This window comes from Micromys minutus, assembly GCF_963924665.1.
Source record: "Micromys minutus genome assembly, chromosome: 10".
NCBI lineage: Eukaryota > Metazoa > Chordata > Mammalia > Rodentia > Muridae > Micromys > Micromys minutus.
This window is the reverse complement of record NC_137979.1, coordinates 6130018-6152071: the sequence shown is the minus strand read 5'-3', so window position 1 is coordinate 6152071 and position 22054 is coordinate 6130018. Positions and strand designations below refer to the sequence as shown.

At 42.8% G+C, this 22054-nt stretch overlaps 1 protein-coding gene across 1 annotated transcript; it reads right to left on the bottom strand.

Moving 5' to 3' along the window:
* Window positions 1–11859: 11859 nt before the first annotated feature.
* On the bottom strand, window positions 11860–21325 carry ZCCHC10 (zinc finger CCHC-type containing 10). The gene is made up of 4 exons (XM_080924083.1): window positions 21269–21325; window positions 17779–17937; window positions 14459–14500; window positions 11860–12783 (listed from the first exon to the last, which is right to left on the bottom strand). The coding sequence occupies exons 1-4, from the start codon at window positions 21307–21309 to the stop codon at window positions 12522–12524; spliced, it is 504 nt and encodes a 167-aa protein (XP_080780209.1). The 5' UTR covers window positions 21310–21325; the 3' UTR covers window positions 11860–12521.
* Between the last annotated feature and the right edge of the window lie 729 nt (window positions 21326–22054).

Genomic DNA, 22054 nt, shown 5'->3' with positions numbered 1-22054 from the left:
ACAAGTTCACACAAAGACTGTGAAGAGGACAGCTGCGGGTTATCACCTAGAACAAGCCTGGGTAAAGACTTTCCTACCATCAGAGGCCTGTGTGAGGAGATTGCCTTTATATTGTGAACCATGTCCTCCTACCACCCCCACCCACACCAGCTGCCTCCCCATAACAAGATAGCAGGCCGTCACGAATCTGATTAAACAGGTTCAGAGAGGTCCTGTTAGAGCTCCAGCTCACTGCAGGAGGAAGAGAGATGGGAGATAAGAATGTTCTGCAGGTTTCCAGACCTAGATCAGCAGATAACTGAGGTATATCCCGACTCCAAGGAACAGCTGAAGTGGCTTTGGCAGGCTCTGCAACCTGCAGGTCACCCAGCCTATAGTTGGGATGAACTTCAAAATGCCTTGTGAAGTTGCTTGAATCTAGTCTGTAATTACTATTTTCAATAAAGCTGGGGCAACTTTAAAAAAGTAGTTATGTGTTTGTGTGTGTTTACACGTAGAGATAGAAGAAAGCTTGCAGGAGGAGTCAGTTCTCTTTACCATGCAGGTCCCAGGCACTGAACTCAGGTGGTCAGACATGCCAACAAGTGGCACTGAGCCATCTTGCAAACCCGAATTTATTTACATTTTTATAACTTATTTTTATTTACTTACTCATTTTGTATGTGTGCTGGTGAATTGTATAGTCTGCCCTATTTTTAATCTTTCTGAGACAGGGTTTCATTCTGTAGCTCAGAAAGGTGTGGAATTTATTATGTACTCCAGGCTTGCCTCACACTTGTGGCAATCCTCATAACTAGGTTTGGCAAGTGTCAGAATTACATGTGTGTATCAACATGCACTTCGGGTCTAAAATGATTTTTGGGAGAGGTAGCTCAGGAGCACTTGAGGCCCAATTGTAAAGATGGAAGTTCAAATTCCAGCATTCATGTAAAAAGCCAAGTACAGTCCCACTGAAGTCTGAGGAAATGAAAAGTTGCAGAGCATGCTAGCTGCCAGCCTAGTTTACATACATGAGCTCCAGCACTGGAGAGATGGCTCAACTATTAAAACTTAGGCTCACAATTGGAACAAGAACTTCCACAAGAGGCTGAGAACAATACCAGCACCCTCTTTGGCTATACAGTCATGTGAACACATCACATACAGAATACACATGAAACTACTTTAGCATATTTTAAACTTTTAAAGCCAAGTGGAAAAAAACCAAAGATTTTATGTGGCTAATTATATATAGTAGAAACAGTTCCATAAAATCTATATTGATAAATTTCAAATATGATAGCCAATTAAATTTGGTAGTTTAGTATTACCACTGAGTAAAATTGAGGTAGTTTTATCAGGTGAAAACTTGCCACTAATTATAATTCCGAGAAATTGTTTCCTATCAGTGGCAGTGGTTTTAAGATCAGAGAGGTGGCTCATTCAGACCTGTAATCCCAGTACTCAGAGCTGAGCACTGAGGGAGCCCTGGAGTCCTCACTGAGTAATGAGCAACCAGGGTCACTGTCTCAAAACGAAAACTAACAAAAGAGCCAACAACAGCAAAAAGGAAGAACAATAAAACGGCTCAGTGGGTAAAGGAGTTTGCCCAGGAAGCAGGGCAAGCTAAATTTAATCCCTGGACCCCATCCATGTGAACACAGAAAGAACTGACTTCCCCACATTGACCTCTGACCTGCACTCGTGTGTTGTTGTACCTGTATCTACACACACACACACCCAGCCACCACCACCACCATCACACACACACACACACACACAGCTACCACCACCACCATCACACACACACACACACACAGCCACCACCACCACCATCAACGACCACCATCACCATCAACGACATCAAAAGTGATTTCAGGGCTAGAGAGATGGCTCAATGGATAAAGAACTTGCTACAAGTGTAAGAGCCAGAGTTTGGATCCCAGAACACTCCTAAAACAGGTGAACGTGGTGGCCTGGGGGAAGTCAGGCTATCCCAGGACAGACTGACTAGTAAGACTGGTTGGAACTGGTGAGCTCTGGACTTGGCGAGCAACTGTGCCTCTGTAAATAAAGTGAGAAAGGAGTCAAAGGAAACATCCAACATCAACTTTTGCCTCCACATGGACTTGTACATGTGTGCTCACGTACACAGGAACATTCACATACATATACAAACACACACACACACACACACACACACACACACACACACACGAAAAATGATTTCATATCCTCTACAAAGGCTGAAGTGTAATGAGATTGTTCATTCTTTTAAGACAGGATCTTTTATGTAGCACAGGCTCAAACTCCTGCTGTGGCTGAAGATGGATCTTGAACTTCGGCTCCACCTCCAGAATGCTGGGGTTACAAGTGAGTATAACATACCCCTATTCCCTGTTGACACATTGGGCTGTAACCCAGGGCTTCCAGCACGCTAGGCTAGCATTCTCCCAACTAAGCCACACGCTGAGCACTGTAACTTTTATTAGCACTGATTAATTAGATCTAATAAGGAGAATCCATTTCTTATATATTCTGATCATATTCATCCACACCCCCTCTTTTGTGACCCTCCCCCTCTCACTAATGACCTTTCTCTTCCCAACCGATCCTCTCTCTTGCTTTCATGGCCTTTTCTTGGGGCAGTGGGGAGCTGTGAGGCCTAATGAGTTTAATTTAGTGTTGCTTACAGAAGCATGGCTGAGTGGTTATTCACAGGAGCATAGATAACTTCTGCATTTCACTTTTGAAATAGGTTTACATGCAAAAACAAACCACCAGATAGCTACTATTAAGCCACTAGCATACAATACTAAGAATGCCTCGTGCTTGAAAGGAAAATGTCCAACTCTCTTAGATTCTTCTTATCAGAACACAGTACACAGCAAAGAGATCAACTCCAAGTACAAACTGGGTGGGGTGATCAACAGATGGTTCAGAAGTTAGTAGTCATATGGAAGCAGTTAAATGTTCTTGACTTTGTACATGAACAGTAGGCTAGATGCAAAACAAACAGGAAACCTCTTAACTACCAAAGTAAGGAGATATAAGCCAGACAGCCAACACAGGTGTGAAATATTGGCTAACGGGCTCATAAATACATATAACCACACTTGACATATTCCCATTTGATATATTTTCACTTATTAGATATCACATTCCATTTTATAGTCTCCTTTGCAATCACATCATTTTGTTCAGCTCCAGAATCAAAAAAAAAAAAAAAAAAAAAAAAAAAAAAAAAAAGAGTGGGGGCTCAGTTAAAAGTACTCTCTGTTCTTCAAGAAGTCACAGGTTCAGTTCCCAGCACCCATACCAGGCCACTCCAGCTCTGGGGTAGTCCAGCTCTGAACTCCTGTGCTTAATAAAAATAAATATTTTATGTAGCTAAATGGATCGTTTCCTGGTTCTGTGACAGGTCTTAGATAGCCCAAGTGGGCCTCGTTACATTGTTCCCACTAACCTTGGGTTCCAGTCACTACTCCTTTATGCCTAAGATAGGTTTCCTGTGTCGCAGTGTGAGCTCTGAAAACATGCCTGGGCTGAGTGTGTGGCATGGACGTATTCTTCCTCTGGCTGGGACCAGAAGCTTATACTGCAACTCAACAGTCTCTGGGATGCAAATGAACTGCTACACTGATATTAATTACCCCAGCAAAAGCTTGACAGAGGAGCATTTTGATTTGTAGACTGAAGTCCTTAAAAAGATGTTTCACATCTTCAGTGAAAGGTAATTTCCACAATTATTTAGGATCCAGTAACAGTGGTTGGGGTAGTTCTCCTAGGAATTTCAGAGCTCACATTATTTACTATAGCCAAAGAGCAGCAGTTTCAAAAATATATATATTAGCTGGCTGTGCCAGGACACTTTTGGACTTGGCCTGCCTTTAATAAGAATTTCGTGTCTGGATATGTATTTTTCTGGGTGTTGCAATCTCATATGGTTTAATGATTAACTCTGCATCAGTAAATGGCTATCATTAGTTAGCTAACAAGTGAGTCATTCAGAAACTTACTCTCGTATACACCTGTCATCCCAGGACTTGGTAGGCTGAAGTAGGAAGATGGAGAATTTGAGGACAGCCTGGACTACATAATAAGTTCAAGGGTAGCCTGGGCTATATAATGAGACCCTGTCTGGGGTGGGTGGAGGAGGGAGACAGAAAGAAAACAGCCTTTTCTTTTCTTACGTTTTGTAAAAAAAAAAAAAAAAAAAAAAAAAAAAAACTCAGTTATGATAGAATATTCTATGAGAACTCTCAGAGTCTTATGTCACGTTTCATCTGCAATAGCCTATTGGTCGCATAAGTCAGCCATATTTGCTATGGAAGAGGATGAGGGGGTAGGGATCCCCGATGGCCAGTTACAGGCTACCAACCACAGCATTCTAGGAAGGAAAGAACACCAGCAGAAGATGCACCTGAAAACACTGCTGCTGTTGTTCTGAGACTGTCAGGTGGTCCACTAGACCGCGAGCCCCTGGTCCTCTGTGCCCCTATCACTCTATGACACACTCTATTGATGAGGTGCTAGGGATCAAAGCCAGGCCCTTGTGCGTGCTGGGCAATCGTTCTAGCCAGAGTCTCCTCTATAGTCTCATTTGTCTTTTTTCTTCTTCTTCTTCCTTTTTTCCCTCCAAGACAGGGTTTCTTTGTGTGGCTCTGACTGTCCTGGAACTCATTCCTTACACCAGGCTGGCCTCAAAATCAGAGATCTGCCTGCCTCTGTCTACCAGCACTGGGATAAAAGGTGTGTATCACCACTGCCAGGATCTATTGTCCATTTCTTAAAAAGAAAAATGGGGCTGGAGAGATAGTTCAGCGGTTAAGAGCACTGGCTGCTCTTCCAAAGGACCTGGGTTCAATCCCCAGCACTTACAAAGAGGCTCACAAACCATCTGTAAATCTAGTTCCAGGAGGATGTGACACTTTGTCCTGGCCTCCAAAGGTACCAGGCACATCAACAGGGCATAGACATGAAAGCAAGCACCTATATTCATAAACACTTAAAAATAATTAAAATATAAAAATGAAAGTAAAATTTTGTTATAAGTTTTAAAATAAAGTTCTTCAATAAAAAACAAAACAAAAAACAAAATAAAACAAAAAAAGTTGTTATAAGGATGTAATGTCAACATTTAGTGCCAGTTCATACACACAGACACACCCACACACAGACACTCATACACACAGACACATACACACTCACACACACACAGACACACACATATACTCACACACACACAGACACTTATACACATAGACACACACTCACTCACACACACAGACACACACAGAGACACACACTCACACAGACACACACATAGGCACACAGAGACACACACACACAGACACACACTCACACAGACACACACAGAGACACACACTCACACAGACACACACATAGGCACACACAGACACACACAGACACACACTCACTCACACAGACACACACACAGGCACACACAGACACTCACACACAAAGACACTCACACACTCATACACACACAGACACACCGCACACAGACACACACACTCACATAACAAATGGGCAAGTATAAATGAGGGAAAATCATGGCAAAGAATTGAATCAAAGGAGGAGCAAACAGGTAACTTGGCAAGGAGAACCCTTTCACAAAGTTTGAACGGAAGCCTAAATGTGGTTTTTCAATAACCATTGACTTCAAATATAAAATGTAAAACAGTTAAGCTCATATTAAATATAAAATATTTATATTTATAAATATAAGATTTATAAATATATAAACAATTAAGTTTATATATAAACATAGTTTATATATTTTTATAATATATAACATAAATATTATATACTTATGTACTATATATTAAATAATAGAACATAAATATTAAAACAATATAAAATATTTTATATTTTATGAATATAAATATAAATGTTTAAAATGTAATTATTTCATAACAAATTACTCAAAGCCTAGTGGGTTAAAGTAACAGAATTTTTCCCAGTGGTGGTGGAACACACTGGAGAGGCAGAGGCAGGTGAATCTCCATCTTCAAAGCCAGCCTGATCTACAGAGTGAGTTCTAGGACAGTCAGGGTTACACAGAGAGACCTTGTCTCAAAAATAAATAAATAACTAAACAAAACCGTATCCAGCATATGACACTTTCTGTGAGTCAGGGCTCCAGGCCTGGTTTGGGGGTCTTAGATCACAGACCCCCAAATAAAGCTTTATTATAAAGCTTTGCTGGAAATGGAAGGCTTGCCTTCCATATGATGTCTCCGGTATTTCTGACCGGTTAGTACTGCTTACTGGGTCAGAGGGCTCAGCACTTCCTCAGGAGGCATCTCCATCTTTGCCATGGACATCCTCATCTCAAGAGACTTTATTGGGCTGGTGAGATGGCTCAGTGGTTAAGAGCACTGACTGCTCTTCCAGAGGTCCTGAGTTCAAATCCCAGCAACCACATGGTGGCTCGCAACCATCTGTAATGGGATCTAATGCTCTCTTCTGGTGTGTCTGAAGACAGCTGCAGTGTGTTTATATATAATAAATAAATAAATCTTAAGAGAGAGAGACTGCTTTATCCTAGAGTCTTTTAAGAGACCTGTGCCTGTCCACATAGATTAGCCCGGATTCAATTATGAGACGGGATTAAAAAAGATAATGTATGCCTGGCAAAGAGCCACCTCGGCAGCATTTTCTCTCATATCTTTAGAACAGTTTCAACCAGTGACGCAAACTTCTCCGTTGCTTCAATTTCCTTATCTCCACGTATCTGCTCATCCTACAGACATTATTATTACTCCCGGTCCGAAGTTTATTTCCTCTTAGTTTACATATTTAAGTGTTTAAATTTAAATTCCAAAACCACATTTAATAAATGGAGCTCTTGGCGGCTGAGGTTTCAAACTGTAGATTGTGTTGAAATCTAGGTCAGTACCGGTTTGCTTTTCAGTCAGTCTCAGCAGACTTTCTTTCGAGGAAATTCTCCAGAGCCAGGCATAGTGGTGTGGACCTGTAAGCCCCAGCTACAGGTGAGGAATGAGAGGAATCTGATCGTATCAGCTCAAGATCACAGAGGTAATTTGAGAGTCACCGAGCCTATCAGCTGGAGATAGCAGCAGGTAGTATCCAGAGGCCTCTTGTAAGAAAAACTATTTTCAGGCATGGTGGTGCATGCCTTTGATCCCAGCACTGGATATGCAGAGGCAGGTGGATCTGAGTTAGAGGCCAGTCTGGTTTACAAAGCCAAGTCCAAGACAGCTGGAACTACACCGGGACACCCAGTCTTGAAAAACCAAAACCAAAAAAAAAAACCAAACAAAACAACAAACAACAAAAACTCACCCCAAATATTTAGCACTGTCATTTAACAAGCAGTGAAGCTGTTCACAGTTTCAGTACCCCAGCTTCCTTTCAACATCTCTGGTATCTGTAATAGTGTTCCCTGTTATTCCTGATATGGGTAATTTGTTTCATTTTCACTGTGGTTCATCAGTTTTATTAACTTAAGCTCATAAAAACATCTTTAGATTTACTGACTTTTCCTTTCTTCTTCCTTCCTTTTTTTTTTTTTTTTTTTTTTTTTTTTTTTTTTAATTCTCTTGACAAGGTCTTATGTAGCCCAGACTAGTCTCTTTTTTTTTTTTTAAGACAGTTTTTTTTTTTTTTTTTTTCCTGTTTCCCTGACTGTTCTGGAACTTGCTATGTAGACCAGGCTTAAGCCACCACCATCTGGCTGTTTGGTCTTGAGAGCCAAGAATGACACTGAACCTCTCTGACCCTCCTCTTTTTAGGGTGCTGGGATAACAGGTTTGCTTCACCATGGATGTGATGCTGGAACTTGAACCCAGGGCCTCATGCATGCTAGACACACTCTACCAAGTACATTCCCTGCTGTGTGTGTGCAGAGACCAGAGTGTCCTCCTTCTCTTCCCTGAGGCAGGCTTTCTTCCTGAACCCAAAGCAGAACCCCCTATATTTGCACCCTCCCCCAAGCCAGGCTTATAGATGATTACAGGAACACAGGAGGTTTGTTATGTGGGTGCCAGGACCAGAACCCCTAATCCTCATGTCTGCTGAAAGCAGTCTTACCTGCTGAGCTATCTCTCCAGTCCCTCTATTTAACTGATTTTTTAAAAAACGATTTGTTTATTTATTTAATGTATATGAGTACACTGTAGCTGTCTTCAGACACACCAGAAGAGGGCATCAGGTCTCATTACAGATGGTTGTGAGTCACCATGTGGTTGCTGGGAATTGAACTCAGGACCTCTGAAAGAGCAGTCAGCACTCTTAACCATTGAGCCATCTCTCCAGTCCAAAAGATAGTTTTTGTTTTTTGTTTTTTTTTTTTTTTTAAGGGTGAGAGCAATGGCTCAGTCAAATAAAATGCTTGCTCTCTGAGCATGAGGATCTGAGTTTGGTCCCACATCCACATAAAAGCAAGGGACAAGGCACCTTGTCTTGTAACTCTAGCACTAGGAGGGATTGAGGTAGGCAGATCCCTGGCGTTCATTGGCCAGCCAACCTAGTCAGTCAGTGAGCTCTGGACTGTCCTAAATGAGGTGGAGCAATTGATAGCATGTAACACGACCTCTGGCGACCCGGCCCATACATACACGTGGACATGTGCACACAAATACGCTTCCATAAATACCAAGTCTTATAACTTTTTTTTTCAGTGTTAGGGTTAGAACCTGAGGCCTGTTGAAACTAGGCAAGCCCTCTACCACTGAGCCACATCCCCAGCCTTACCTCTTAATAGTTCCTGCATGATGTTTATATGATAAGTGATCCTATATGACTTTATAAATATGGATAACTAGGGAGAAGACCTTGCTCCAGCAAGGATAGGGAAATACTGTAAACTATAATGTACTATAATGTGAGGTTTAGCCACATTATTCTGTGGACCTATGCCTTTTAGAAAAGAGGTATCATTTGCTCAGCAGTCTTGATGTGGGGACAGGGGATACAGCTCAGTGGGTGGAATGTTTGCCTAACATGCAGGAAGGTCTGGGTTCCATTCTTAGCAGTACATCTACTGGGCATGGTGAAGGATGATTGTTTTGGTTTTTTGAGGCAGGGTCTCCCTTTGTAGAGCAGGCTGACCTCCTCCTAGAGATCTTCCTGTCTCTGTCTCTTGAGATTAAAGGGGGTATGCTATCCTACCCTTCTGCTGCAAGGCTGTGATAAGCCCAGAACTCTGGAGATGGAGGCAAGACCAAGAATTCAGAATATATTATCGAAATAGATGGATACAGAATAGAACAATGCAGTGAGAGTTTGGTTTCTTTTAAAACTCACTTATGAGTGTTTTTGTTTTAATCTCATATAAGGATGCTTTCCGTTTGTCCACAGCCATTAACTATGACTGTCTCCTGTTCTGGGGATGGTAAGGGGGGGTGACTTTTACCAGCTACAGGTGGTTTAATACTGGGGACTTTGGAGAAGGTATTCATTCAAGAGCCCTGAGTGGGCCTGTGGCAGCAGCCTTTCCCCTGGGTGCTACCTCCAACTGCTGCCCCTCCCCCACCCCACCCTGTTCCCCCCCTTCACACTCTTGCTTTCCCCCTGCTTCCCACTGCTGCCCTACTGCTCCCCACTGGTTCCCTCCCCCATTCCCCTTCTGCTCCCCCACTTTTCCCCCTTGCTTCCCCACTACCCCTACTGCTCCCCCATGGCTGTCCTCCATTGCTTCCCACCTTGTTGGCTCCTGCTCTCCTCCACCCCCCCCACCGTTTCCCTATTGCTCCTCTACTGCTACCTCTACTCCTCCCACACTGCTATCCCCACTGCTGCTGCCCCCACTGCTGTTGGTTCCTTGTGTTTTCCATTGCTGGTTTGCTAGCCTGTTGAATATCCTGACAACAGAGATGGGACTGGCCCCAAGGAACCAGACAACCCCAATCATCAGGAAGTAGTAGCCTATAGAGGTCTAGGCCTCCTTTCCCCTCTAACCTTCTTCTCCTATCTAGTATTGGGGGATGGAAAAGATTAGGGTGGGATATGTGTTGGAAAGGGGAAAGAGGTATGAGAACCCAATAAAATAAACAAATCCACCAATGGGTTTGATTTGATGGAGAATAAACAAGGTCATTTGTTTAATAAAGTGGTCAGGTTTTTGAGGCAGGGTAGCCCAACCCACAGTTTCCCAGCCTTTGAGTGCTAGGATTAACATTCACCACCACGCCCAGCTTAGAAGGTTATGTTAACTAATGAATATGAAAACTAAATACATTAGTATCCATGGATGTCTGGAAAGAGTGTCAGTAAAGTAGGTGAGATGTAGAACTGTGAATTTCACTTTTGGCTTTTGTTGTTCTGTTTGACCCAGGGACTCCTAGTGTCAGGATAAAAGTTGTAAGCCACCTTACTTGGCTGTAACTCTAAATTCTAGGGGAGTGGAGGCGGGTGGCTAAAATAAATGACTTCAGTTTAGAAATTAGAAAATAAAAATAACTCTCTGAATAAGCAAAAGGAAGGAAATACTAAACATCAAATTAAGTCCAGGCATGGTGGCACACACCTTTGATCCCAGCAGTCGGGAGGCAGAAGCAGGTAGCTCTCTTAAGTTTGAGGTCAGCCTGGTCTATACAGTGAAACCCTGTCTCAAAAATAAATAATTATATTAAAAATCAGTGGGCTGGAGAGATGGCTCAGCGGTTAAGAGCACTGTCTGCTCTTCCAGAGGTCCTGAGTTCAATTCCCAGCAACCACATGTTGGCTCACAACCATCTGTAATGGGATCTGATGCCCTCTTCTGGTGTGTCTGAAGACAGCTACAGTGTACTCATGTATATTAAATAAACAAATCTTTAAAAAAAAGGGGGGAGGGAACAGCTTTTAAAAACAAAAACTGTATCTTTTAAATATAAAGTAACCAGGGGCTGGAAACAGTTTAGCAGTTAAGCACTTATTTGCAGAGAGTTTGAGTTCAGTTCCAAACATCCACACCGGACAGCTCACTCTGTAACTCAGGTTCTAGTTCCCACATCCTGCTTTGGTCTCCATGGCCACCCACACATAGGTAGTGCACATAGGCACATAGATACACACACAGATAAAATAAGAATGCCAGGTGTGGTGGCACAGCACACAGGTAAAGGTGGAAGAGTTCAAGGTCATCCCTAGCTACACAGGGAATTTGATGTCAGCCTGGGTTATGAGACCCTGCCTCAAAAACTTCCCAAGAACCTCCCTGAGATGTGTGGTTCTTCAGCCAAGACTCCAAAGAAATTCATGGATGTTAAACTGGGAGACATCCCAACCCCAAAGGTATACAGTGGAGCACTGAGTTTATACCCAGTAGTACACCCTGAGATTATACCCAACAAGTCCATCAACAAGAGCAAAGAGCACAGCCGGGTTAACATGGTGCTAGCACCCACGTGTTCGCCACCGCTATCTTTCTTAGCAGAAACACACACATTAGTGACCTGTGGGTCCCTGAAGGGCCGGTATGGAGGACTGCACTCCTGAATAACCAAATGCTCTGTCCCATTAAGGAAGAATTCAACTGAGGCTGAATCTCCATATCCTGAATGAGAACTAATGTCTAATAAAAAGTAACTGGTAAATGTGGAAAAATACACACAAAAAAGAACTCAAGAAACCAGAAGGAAAGGAATGGTAAAGCACCATATGGGGGGTGGGGGGCTGGAAAGAAGTCTTAGCAGTTATGAGCACTTGCTGCTCTTGCATAAGACCCAGGTTTGCTTCCCAGCACCCACATGGCAGTTTCTAACTACCTGTAGCCGCAGTTACTATAGGGGGTCCTATGCCCTCTCTGGCCTCTACATGCTCTCAGAGAAGTGTGGTGCACACAAACTTGTGTAGGATACACACAAATACAAATAAATAAACCTTAAAGAAAAAAACTTGAAACTTACACCATTTCAATGTACTGTATTAGGTTCTTTGAATTTATATATTTAGGATAGAAAAAAAATCAGAATAATTTTCTGATACAAACATAAAAATAGAGCACATTTATTAACAGTAGGAAAACTACATACAACAACGTGTTAAATCTCACATAATAAACACAGCCAAAGGAGCACAAGAAACTTCCTGATGTTCTGAGGCAGCATTGTCAAAGACTGTCCCATACACACTTTAATGTACATGCACATTAAGCATTCATTTCATAAGCAGGAAAAAAATGACTTTTGTCTGTCACCGAAATAGATTTCCTGGTTTTCAGCTTTGACTATGTACTACAGATAGACTTCAAATATTTTTTAAAAAATGTTAACAAAAGCTGAGCATGGAGGCACGCATCTTTAGCCCCAACATTAGAAGCAGAGACAGGTAGATCTGAAGTCAAGGCCAGCCAGATCTACAAAATGAGACCCAGTCTTTACAAAAAGAAAAGCAACAGCAAAAACCCAATATTCATTCCTAAAATAAACATCTTTATATATAGCATCTTTTTTTAAATATCCTACACGACGGCGAATACTTAGAAAGTTCTGGCTTGGAACAAGCCTGACCAGCTAACTTGCTCGCTTGAGCATGTCTTCAGTGGACCCACTGGTCAGTGTAAGAGAGATCTACTTCTTTTTCCTCTTCTTCGGTGGCTCATCATCAGAGCTGCTCTCAGTACTGCTGCTGCTGCCGCTGGAGGAGCTGGAGTCTGAGTCCGAAGATGAGGACGAGGAGGAAGAGGAGGAGGAATAGGCTGAGGAGGAGGAGCTAGAGAGGCTTTCATCTGAGTCACTGTCCTCTGAAGAGGATGAGGCAGATGTCTCACTCCCTGATGAAGACTCACTGGCTGAACTGCTAGAGGTACTGGAACTCGTGACACTCTTGGACCTATTAGTTACACAAAGTGCACACATGGGAAATAGATGTGAAAGTCAGTGCTTAGAATGCTCATGCTGAGCTCCTGCGCTAGCCCGATGTTTGGGGATTGCCTAACTGCTCAAACACTACCAGCCCTCGACATTTCAGCAACTCTCTTGGGATTAAGGCGCACCTCCCAGACTACTTTACACAGAGCATGCTGGCACAAGCCTGAGATCCTAGGAGGGAGAGGCATAAGTGTCAGGAGTTCAAGGTCATCCCCAGCAACACAGTAAAGTCAAGGCTAGTCTGTCACACACACCCATACCCATAGAAATACACCCCCAAAAAGAAACACAAGTGTTGCAGTAAATATTAACAGGTGGCTTAACCTTTTATCCTGTGCTTCCCTGGCACCCACGGGGCCATCTGGCACTATGGAGATTCCTAACTTGGCGCTCTATGCCACCTCTACTAACTCAGGCCCCTGCTGCTTCTGTTCCAAGTGAATATGACTGCCCTGGTGTGTTCCTTTCCTCCACTGCCTGGTACAAATGTGACTCCACAACCCAGTAACTTATCAAACAGGTTTATATGTTAAATTCTTAATCCACTCAATCCACAAACCCTCTACACAATAAGCTTACAACCAGCGGACAAAGATACAAACTGCCCATCCAGAAAAGATATATTAGACCAATAGAAACCCTTAGAAATAACCATAACAACCTCATCAAGCTAGAGATGCACAGAGAGAAACATATAGGTCGGTTTCCATGTTGCATCTGGAATCTCCCCTCCTACTGCCTCCATTTCATTTATGTCTTTATGTGGTATGTGTGCACACACAAGTACATGCCATTATGCATATACATATGTTTGTGTATGAAGAGCAGCCGTTAATATCAGGTTGTCTCCTCAATTGCTCTATACTTTGGAGAGACATTCTCATTGAACCTGGAGCTCACTGACTCATCTGGGCTGGATGCTCAGTGACTCACTGGGATCCACCCATCTCTACCTCCCCAGCAATGTGGCTGCATGAAGCCTCTACTGCTGCACCTAGCTATCTGCTTATGTGCATGGCAAGTACTTTACTAACTGGACCATTTTTCCAGTCCTCTTTAGCAAAATCTTGTAAGATTTTATTGTTAGGTCAAAACAGGGTAGCAGTATATTTATAGGTCTAAGGATTTTAGAATGTTATAGAAAAAAGAAAAATGGAGCCAATAAATTCCACATAAGAGGAAAATATTAGAAAACACAGGAAAATCAAGAATTGCAAACAGGGACTGGAGAGATGGCTCAGCAGTTAAGAGGTCCTGCTCTTTTTGAGGCCCTGAGTTTAATTCCCATCAACCACATGGTGGCTCACAACCATCTGTAATGAAATCTGATGCCCTCTTCTGGTGTGTCTGAAGACAGCTACATATTACTAATAAATAAAATAAATCTATTAAAAAATGAAACAAAAAAAAAAAAAAAAAAAAAAGAGCACTGACTGCTCGTCCAGAGGTTGATTCCCAGCAACCACAGAGTGGCTCTAACAACCATCTGTAATGGGATCCAATGCCCTCTTCTGTTGTGTCTGAAGACAGTGATAATGTTCCCACATATATATAATTAAAAAAAAAAAAAAAGAAATTGCAAACAAGACTTCAGGCCAAACTTCTTCCCCCAGGTAGTGTCACCGAAAGCCACCTACCTCTTCTTTTTGGTCTTTCTCTCTATGTTGGACTCTCCGATGCTAAGGGACAAAGGGAAACAAAAGCTCCTATTAATAAGAATGACCACAAACTCCTCTGCTACCCTCGGACTGGCTCTGTTCTTCATTACATGTGTCCACAAGATATCCACAGTGCACATGATGGGATCCATGCTTCAACAGCACATCTTATCTCTTGTACGGTCCAAGTTTGTTAGTAGCTAAGACGATGAACACACAAACTTGTTTCCTTTTTGTTTAGAACTTGAACTACTTATTGAACAAACGAGGCCAGCAACAGTACAACAGCTGCAATCTGGCTTCCTGGAATTATGCATGGCCATTTCAATTTAGTTATTGTTTAAAACAAAACCATGGAAATTCACTGCTGCAAGACTGTTCCCTGACATAGAGAGCAATCGAGCATGATCTGAATTTCTGCCATCAGCATGCACACTGGTCCAGCTTTCAGAGAATTGCTCCTGTCACTTTGATACTCAACACTTGGTGCAGGGTAGTGAAATCTCTTCTTTTTCTTCTTCGAGACAAGGTCTCTGGTAGCCCAAGCTAAGCCTGAACTCATGTATTTATTCCCTGAAGATGATGCTAAAGTCTTGATCCTTCAGCTTCCCTTTATGCAGTGTCATGGATGGAACTCAGAACCTTGTGCATGTTGGGCACCCACTCTGCAAATTGAGCTACATCTCAGCCCACGGTCTACCCTTGTACCTTAAAGGTTTTCAAAACAAGTTTCTGCTCCTTGATTAGGAGAGCACGTTTGATTCTGCCACAGACATTCGCCCCCACAGAACCACCACAAGCCCTACAGGCATATTGTTTCACTCTAATCAATCTCTCTAGAGAATTTTAGTTCAAAGTTTGCAGAGGGGCTGGAGAGATGGCTCAGTGGTTAAGAGCACTGACTGCTCTTCCAGAGCTCCTGAGTTCAATTCCCAGCAACCACATGGTGGCTCACAACCATCTGTAATGAGATCTGATGTCCTCTTCTGGTGTGTCTGAAGACAGCTACAGTGTACTTGTACATAGTAAACAAATAAATCTTAAAAAAAAAAAGTTTGCGGAGCAGTGTCCACTTCCATTTTCTTTGGTATAACAGAAGGAGATTCTGTTATCTGGGAGCAGGTACTGCCTTGTTTTGTGAGAGCCCACTTCAGAGGTATGTCAGACATCAGCCCTGGTAGAGCTCAATATTAGTGGATTGCAGACTGGGTCTTATCTCCAGATAACATGGATTTAGTTATGCTGACCAGTTGGACCTTGAAATTATAATATCTACCAGCTCCTGCCTCCAGAGTGCTGAGATTAAAGGTGTGAGCCACCAGACTGGCTGAGTATTGTTAGAATCTGGCAAAGTTTTGTATTAACTCAGTTTCTAACTTTAGTTTTTACATTCATCCTTGAGAAACATGACTTACCCAAAGAGATAAAGTTTTGATACAGAAATGCCACACAAGAGGGAGGGGGAGGAGGGGGAGGGCATGTGTGGCGCTGGGGGTGGAGGCTCATGCATGCTAAGAGGCACTTGAGCACTTAACTGCATCCTGCTGTTCTGGTCTTATCTTCCTTGTGCAGTCACATCCTGTATAACCCTTTCCTATCTCATGGGTGCCACACCTGCCCTCCTCCTCTCTCAAAGCCTCTTTGTTTTCCCCACTGGTGATTCTATTTGCTTTCTGCAGAGTAGCAATAAACATGGCAGTTAAAACACCTCTGTGGTAGGATCAGGGCCATTTGGGTACATGCCCAGCACACTATAACTAGGTCATATGCCAATTCTATTTAGGGTTGGTTTGTTTGTTTGCTTTCCCTGCTTTTAGAGCCCACACTGATTTCCACAGTAGTCACAGCACAAGTTTACACTCCCATCAACAGTGAATAAGGCTTCTCTTTACCCAGATCCTTACAAGCTTTTGTCTTCTTGATGGGTGACCATTCTGAACAGGGTGAGACTGAAGTTTTAATTTGCATTTCCCTGATGGCTAATTTTTAAAGTGAGCATTAAAACACTTTTAAAGAATCGTCATTAGCCATTTGAATTTTTTGGTTACTATTAAATTCCTTAGTCTGAATTTTAAAATTGGGCGATTTTTCTGTGTAGTGACTTTAGTTCTTTGCACACTCTAAATATCAGTTCTTAGCAGGTGAAGATCCTGGCCCAGTTGGTAGGCTGGTTTGTTTTGTTTTTCACTCATGTAGCAATTTTCTTTACTGTCTAAAAGATCTTTTTAATTTTATAGCGTCTTTCTTGTCAATTTGAGAGGGGGTTATTTTTGAAGACAGGATGTAATTGTATAACACTGGCTGGCCTCAAATAAAAAACTCCACCTGCCTCTGCCTTTTAAGTGCTAATATTAATTGATTAGGATCAGACACCATACCTGGCTCTGTTTGTCAACTTGGGGACAGGGGTTCTATAGCCCAGGCTTGCTTTGACTTACTATGTAGCCAAGGATAACCCTGACACTCCTACTCCATAAATGCTAGGATTACACACACACACACACACACACACACACACACAGCTGAAGTGGATGAAACAGAAATGCTCAGTGTCTTCTGAACTTGCAAACAGGAATGTAGTCAGGAGTATCACATAGGACAATTCACTCTTATTCCTTCCTGTCCAGTGTAGGAATTAAGCTGTAAATTCTGCATGAGAACTAATTTTATAATCTCCGTTCACTGGCCATGTGAGGATCTGTTTTTTAATAGGATCTTTTTAAATGAAAATCTTGTTACGCTGTCCTTATTTATTCTTTGGGTAGGACTAACGGCCTCTCCAGGTTTTTAATTTATAATAAGGGGTAGGAGAGGAAGACGTCAAAAAAGGACATCAATAGACAAATCCTTACAGATTTCTTTTTGGAAAAAGCATCATGCATCAATTTGGTGATTATTCTTTTTTTTTTTTAATTTAATTAGCATGTGTGTACAGGCTCATATATATGTGAGCATACATACAAGTTAATAATAGCCACCTTACTAGCAGAGATTTGAGGTTTACATATGCAAATACTTTAAAGAGCAGGCAAAGGGCCTGAACACAGAGTAACCATTCACACTCACATGAGCTGGATGTGGCCTGGACACAGAGTAACCATTCACACTCACATGAGCTGGATGTGGTGAGCACACCTGTAACCCCAGCACTCAGGAGACTGAGACAGGAAGACTACAAACCTAAGGACAGCCTTAGCTACACAGTGAATTGGTCTCCAGCCCCCAACATAAACAAAAGTTCCAGCTAGCATTATAACGATTTTTGGTAAAGTTTCCCTGGATACCACATGTAAACTCACCTTTGCTGCAATAATCTATTTTCCTTTTCTTTTAAAGCTTTCTTCAGCTCTGCTGTTCTCGAAGGCCTGTGTAGGTACTTTCTTTTTCCTTTGCATTCATAAGTCCAATGTCCAAATTCCAAGCATTTCTGACATCTTACATGTTGCTTATTGGCTTCACTACAAAGAAAAAACAGAATACAAGCCTTACAAGTTTTGTCTTGGGACACTTTCTGACCTAAAAGAGCACAAAGTATCAAGTGCTATTTACTCTAGTAGTCACTTAAGTATACTTTGAGTGGTCAATGCATGCAACTTGGGGTTCAGTCAAAGGAGTTGAGTCTTGCTCTTGGAAAACCCAGCACCAAGCGCTTTCACTTTTCAGGCCAAAGTAGGAGGGTGGCTCTGAGTTCAAAGTCAGCCTGAGCTGCAGAGAGAGACCCTGACTCAACATAACAGCAAAAATTTTAAGTTTTTCCGTTCCAGTAATGATGCATTCGGAATACAAAGGATAGTAAAGATTTTATTTTATTTATTGTAATGCTAGCTATTAAACCCAGAGCCTCCTTCATGAATGCTCTACTACTGAGCCAGACCCCTAACCCATTAAAACACTTTTAAAATGGGAAATGGCTGGGTGGGTAAGGGTGTCTGCTGTAAGCCCAAAGACCTGAGCTGAGTCCCTGGATCTGTGTAGTGGAAGGAGAACTGACCCCCACAAGCTATTATTGTCTGACCTCTACTCCTATACACAGACAAATTAAAAAAGGTTGTTTGGTTGATTTTACTTTTGATTCCCCCCCCCCCCAACTCGGCTCTGTAGACCAGGCTGACCTCGAACTCATAGATCAGCCTATGCCTCTCAAGTGCTGGGATTAAAGGTGAGCGCCACTGTGCCTGGCTATCATTTTTTTACTTACTAATGTAAAGTGGTGGTGGTAAAATAGCTCAGTGGGCACAATCCCAGAAATAAAGGTGTGAGCCACTACACCCACCTTGTACTTTAATAGTCCTTGAGCTTCAAAAAAAACAAAACAAAAAAAACCCCAGAAACAAACAAACAAAAAACCCCCCAACCAACCAAACACACAAACAAACAAAAAACCTTTTGCCTATTGTTAAGTTTTATGGGTAAGACCCTCTTGCAATAGAGGTCACGTTTTTTTGAGCACCAAAGTACCACAAATGGAAATTTTTATACCTGTCATACAAGCTACAGTCCCAAAACAAGCATACTTAGAGCTGAAAAAAAAAAAGGTTTAACAGTTAGTGCACTTGTTGCTACTGCAAAGAACCAATGGTTTGGTTCCCAGATTCCATATGGTGGCTTATAACCATCTATCACTCCAGTTCCAAGGGATCTGACAGCCTCTTCTGACTTCCAAGGGCACCAGGCACACTCGTGCTGTGGAGATGACAAGCAGCCAAAGCACTCATACATAAAATATCTTTAAAAAATAGTTAAGAACTGGCACATAGAGAGGGACGTCGGGGAGACAGTTTTGTGGTGGGACTTTTGCTTGGTGTACATTGCTCCTCGGTTCAGCCTCTAGAAATATTACCTAAAGAAGAAAGTTAAGCTGTAATCCCAGGATCCTGAGGGGTGGGGCAGGACTGAGAACACAGTGGAATGGAGATCTGGTGCAAACGACACAGACGGAACAGGGAATATGATGGATGGCCAGCCAGAAGCCAAAAGGCCTGGACAATGGAACTGTGTGGTAAATCTAACAAATAATATTTAGCAAAGATGAAGATAAGCCTGTTAAGAAAAGCAATATAACTGCACACCTTTAATCCTAGCACTCAGGAGGCAGAGGCAGGTAGATCTCTAAGTCTGGGGTCAGTCTCAAGAAACCCTGTCTTGAAAAACCAAAAGAAGAGAAGCAATATGAAACAAGGAAAGACTGATGACTTTCAACTGGAAAACACTTCTTGTTTTCTGGTTTTAAGACATGGTCTCTATTGTAGTCTCGGATGGGCTAGCCTTGAACTCACAGATCCACCTGCTTTTGTCTCCCCAGTGCTGGGATTAAAGGCATAATCCACCAACATCTGGCTCAACACGCAGGTTTTTAACTAATAAATCACAGCTTAGGTCAAAAGCAAGAAAGTTTTAAGCATAAGGGTATTAGATCCATAAACAGTGTTTTCCTTTCCATTTCATATGATTTTTGATAGGGTTGAGAAACAACATGGCACCTCACACGGCCATACAGAGACTAGGTATAACACTGCTGGAGAGTTTTAAGATCGGGTCTTATTATGTTGCCCAGGCTGGACTCAAATTCACATTCAAGTAACTGGTCTCAGCCCCTCAAGTACCTTACACCACTGAATGAGTAGCTAAGAAGTTTTGGGTTTTTTTTTTTTTTTTCTTTTTGGAGACAAGGTCTCCCTATATAGCCGTGGCTGGCCTGCAGTTTACTACGTAGACCAGGCTGGCTTTGACTCACAGTGTTCCACCTGCTTTTGCTTCCCCAGTGCTGGGATTAAAGGCATCTGCCTCCAGGACTGATAGTAACTGAGATTCAAATATATATATATATACATATTTATTTAAGGTAGCCATGGTAGCACAAGCCTTTAATCCCAGCACACAGAAGGCAGGGAAATAGCTTGAGTTGAGGCCAGCCTGGTCTACGGATGTTCCAGGACAGCCAGGGCTACACAGAGAAACCCTGTTCCTAAATCTCCCCACCCCACCTCACCCCTAAAATTCTAACTGACTCAAAGCAATTATACCTGTCCCCAATGTCTATCATCCCCCGAATCTTCTGGTGACTCGGGCCGTTCTATGGCTTTTAGTCTGTCTTCAAATGTCATCCCTCCACAAATGCATTTTTTCTAGTCCAACTAGAAACAGGCCTTTGCCTTTCCCCATCACGGCCTCTTGTTTCCTATAAAGCTTAATTCTGTTTAGAGAGACAGGACTTCTCTATGTACCCCTGGCTGTCCTGGAACTCACTCTGTAGACCAGGCTGGCTCCGAACTCAGAGATCCACCTGCCTCTGCCTCCTGGGCGCTGAAAGCACCACCAAGGTCCAGCTCTTACAAAGCTATTTAAACCACCAGCTGTACTTGTTTAGAGTATCAACAGGCTCCACAATAAAACTGTAAGTTGCGTGTCTTGAATACATTTTTCTTCACACTGAAACTGTCAAGGAGGACCAAAATAATTACCGAAGAGAACCGCAGAAAGTGAGACGGTATATAGGAAAGGAATAAGTATTGCAAGTCAGGCTTGTTTCTAGGAAAAGCGATAGGGAAACGCTGCAGAGGAAAAAGTTTGGGTCCTTGAAAGGGAAGATGCAGGACCATACATCCAGGCTACCCTTGACGTGTGGAACGGACAGAGGGACTCAAACCACCCAGCGACCAACTTTTGGATTCATTTCGGATTCTCTTCAGATCCCGCTCAGTTCCGCAACCGGTGCCGGTTCAGTAGCTAGCCGACCGGCGTCTGCAGGTTCCCAGCCCTCCCGCAGACCCCACTAGGCGTCTTACTTACGCTTGCCTCCGAGCTATGAGCCGATGCATGGGAGTCGCCATCTTGGAGCGGCGGGGAGTCTGCCGCACGGGGTTTTGGGAAACTCTGGCGGGTGGGCGGGCCCTTAAAAATCTCTGCGGTCCTGGGCGAGGCCAGACGAGCTCGTCTAACCAGAGGCGATGGGTGGCTACTAGCTGGTTTGTTGTCTCTAATGTGGGTCTTATATTCAGTATGAATAGGGAGGGCCTTGAAGGGTGATCTCAAACGAGGGATCTGTAATCTATATAGAGTAGAATTTTGTAGTACTCAAAAATCCTATAATCCCAGCATTTTGGATGCTAAGGCAAGAGGATTGCAGTGTGTTTAAGGCCAACCTGGGAAAACATAAGCCCCTAGCTCAAAAACAAAACGAAACAAAACAAAGCAAAACAGAAAAGCCAGGCAGTAACGGCCCCCATCTTTAATTCCAACACTTGCTAGGATTCCCGACCAGCCCCGTATGCACAGAGAGTTCCAGGAAAACCGAGGCTGCACACGGAAACTCTGTCTCAAAAAACCAAACACCAAAAACCACAAGAAATTACAGGTATCATCATGATGATTGGATCATTCTGTTTTGTTTTGTTTTTTTCCCTTCAAAGATCTGTGTAGAGGAATTTTAACCCAGCAACATGGCTGCTCTTGAAAGGGATCATAACTGGCTGGAATACAGGCATGGGTACCACGCCAGCACGGTACAGAGCCGGTTTCAGGTAAAGACATTTAGAACCAGGTGTGGTGGCACATGCTTTTAATCCTAATACTCAG

Bases quoted from the DNA above. Each gene is read 5' to 3' on its own strand.
- ZCCHC10 (XM_080924083.1), bottom strand. From the start codon at position 21,309: ATGGCGACTCCCATGCATCGGCTCATAGCTCGGAGGCAAGC. The intron at 14,501-17,778 runs GTGAGTTTACAT...TTTGTCCCTTAG, and splicing joins AATAGATTATTGCAGCAAAG to CATCGGAGAGTCCAACATAG. The intron at 12,784-14,458 runs GTAGGTGGCTTT...TGTAACTAATAG, and splicing joins AGAAAGACCAAAAAGAAGAG to GTCCAAGAGTGTCACGAGTT.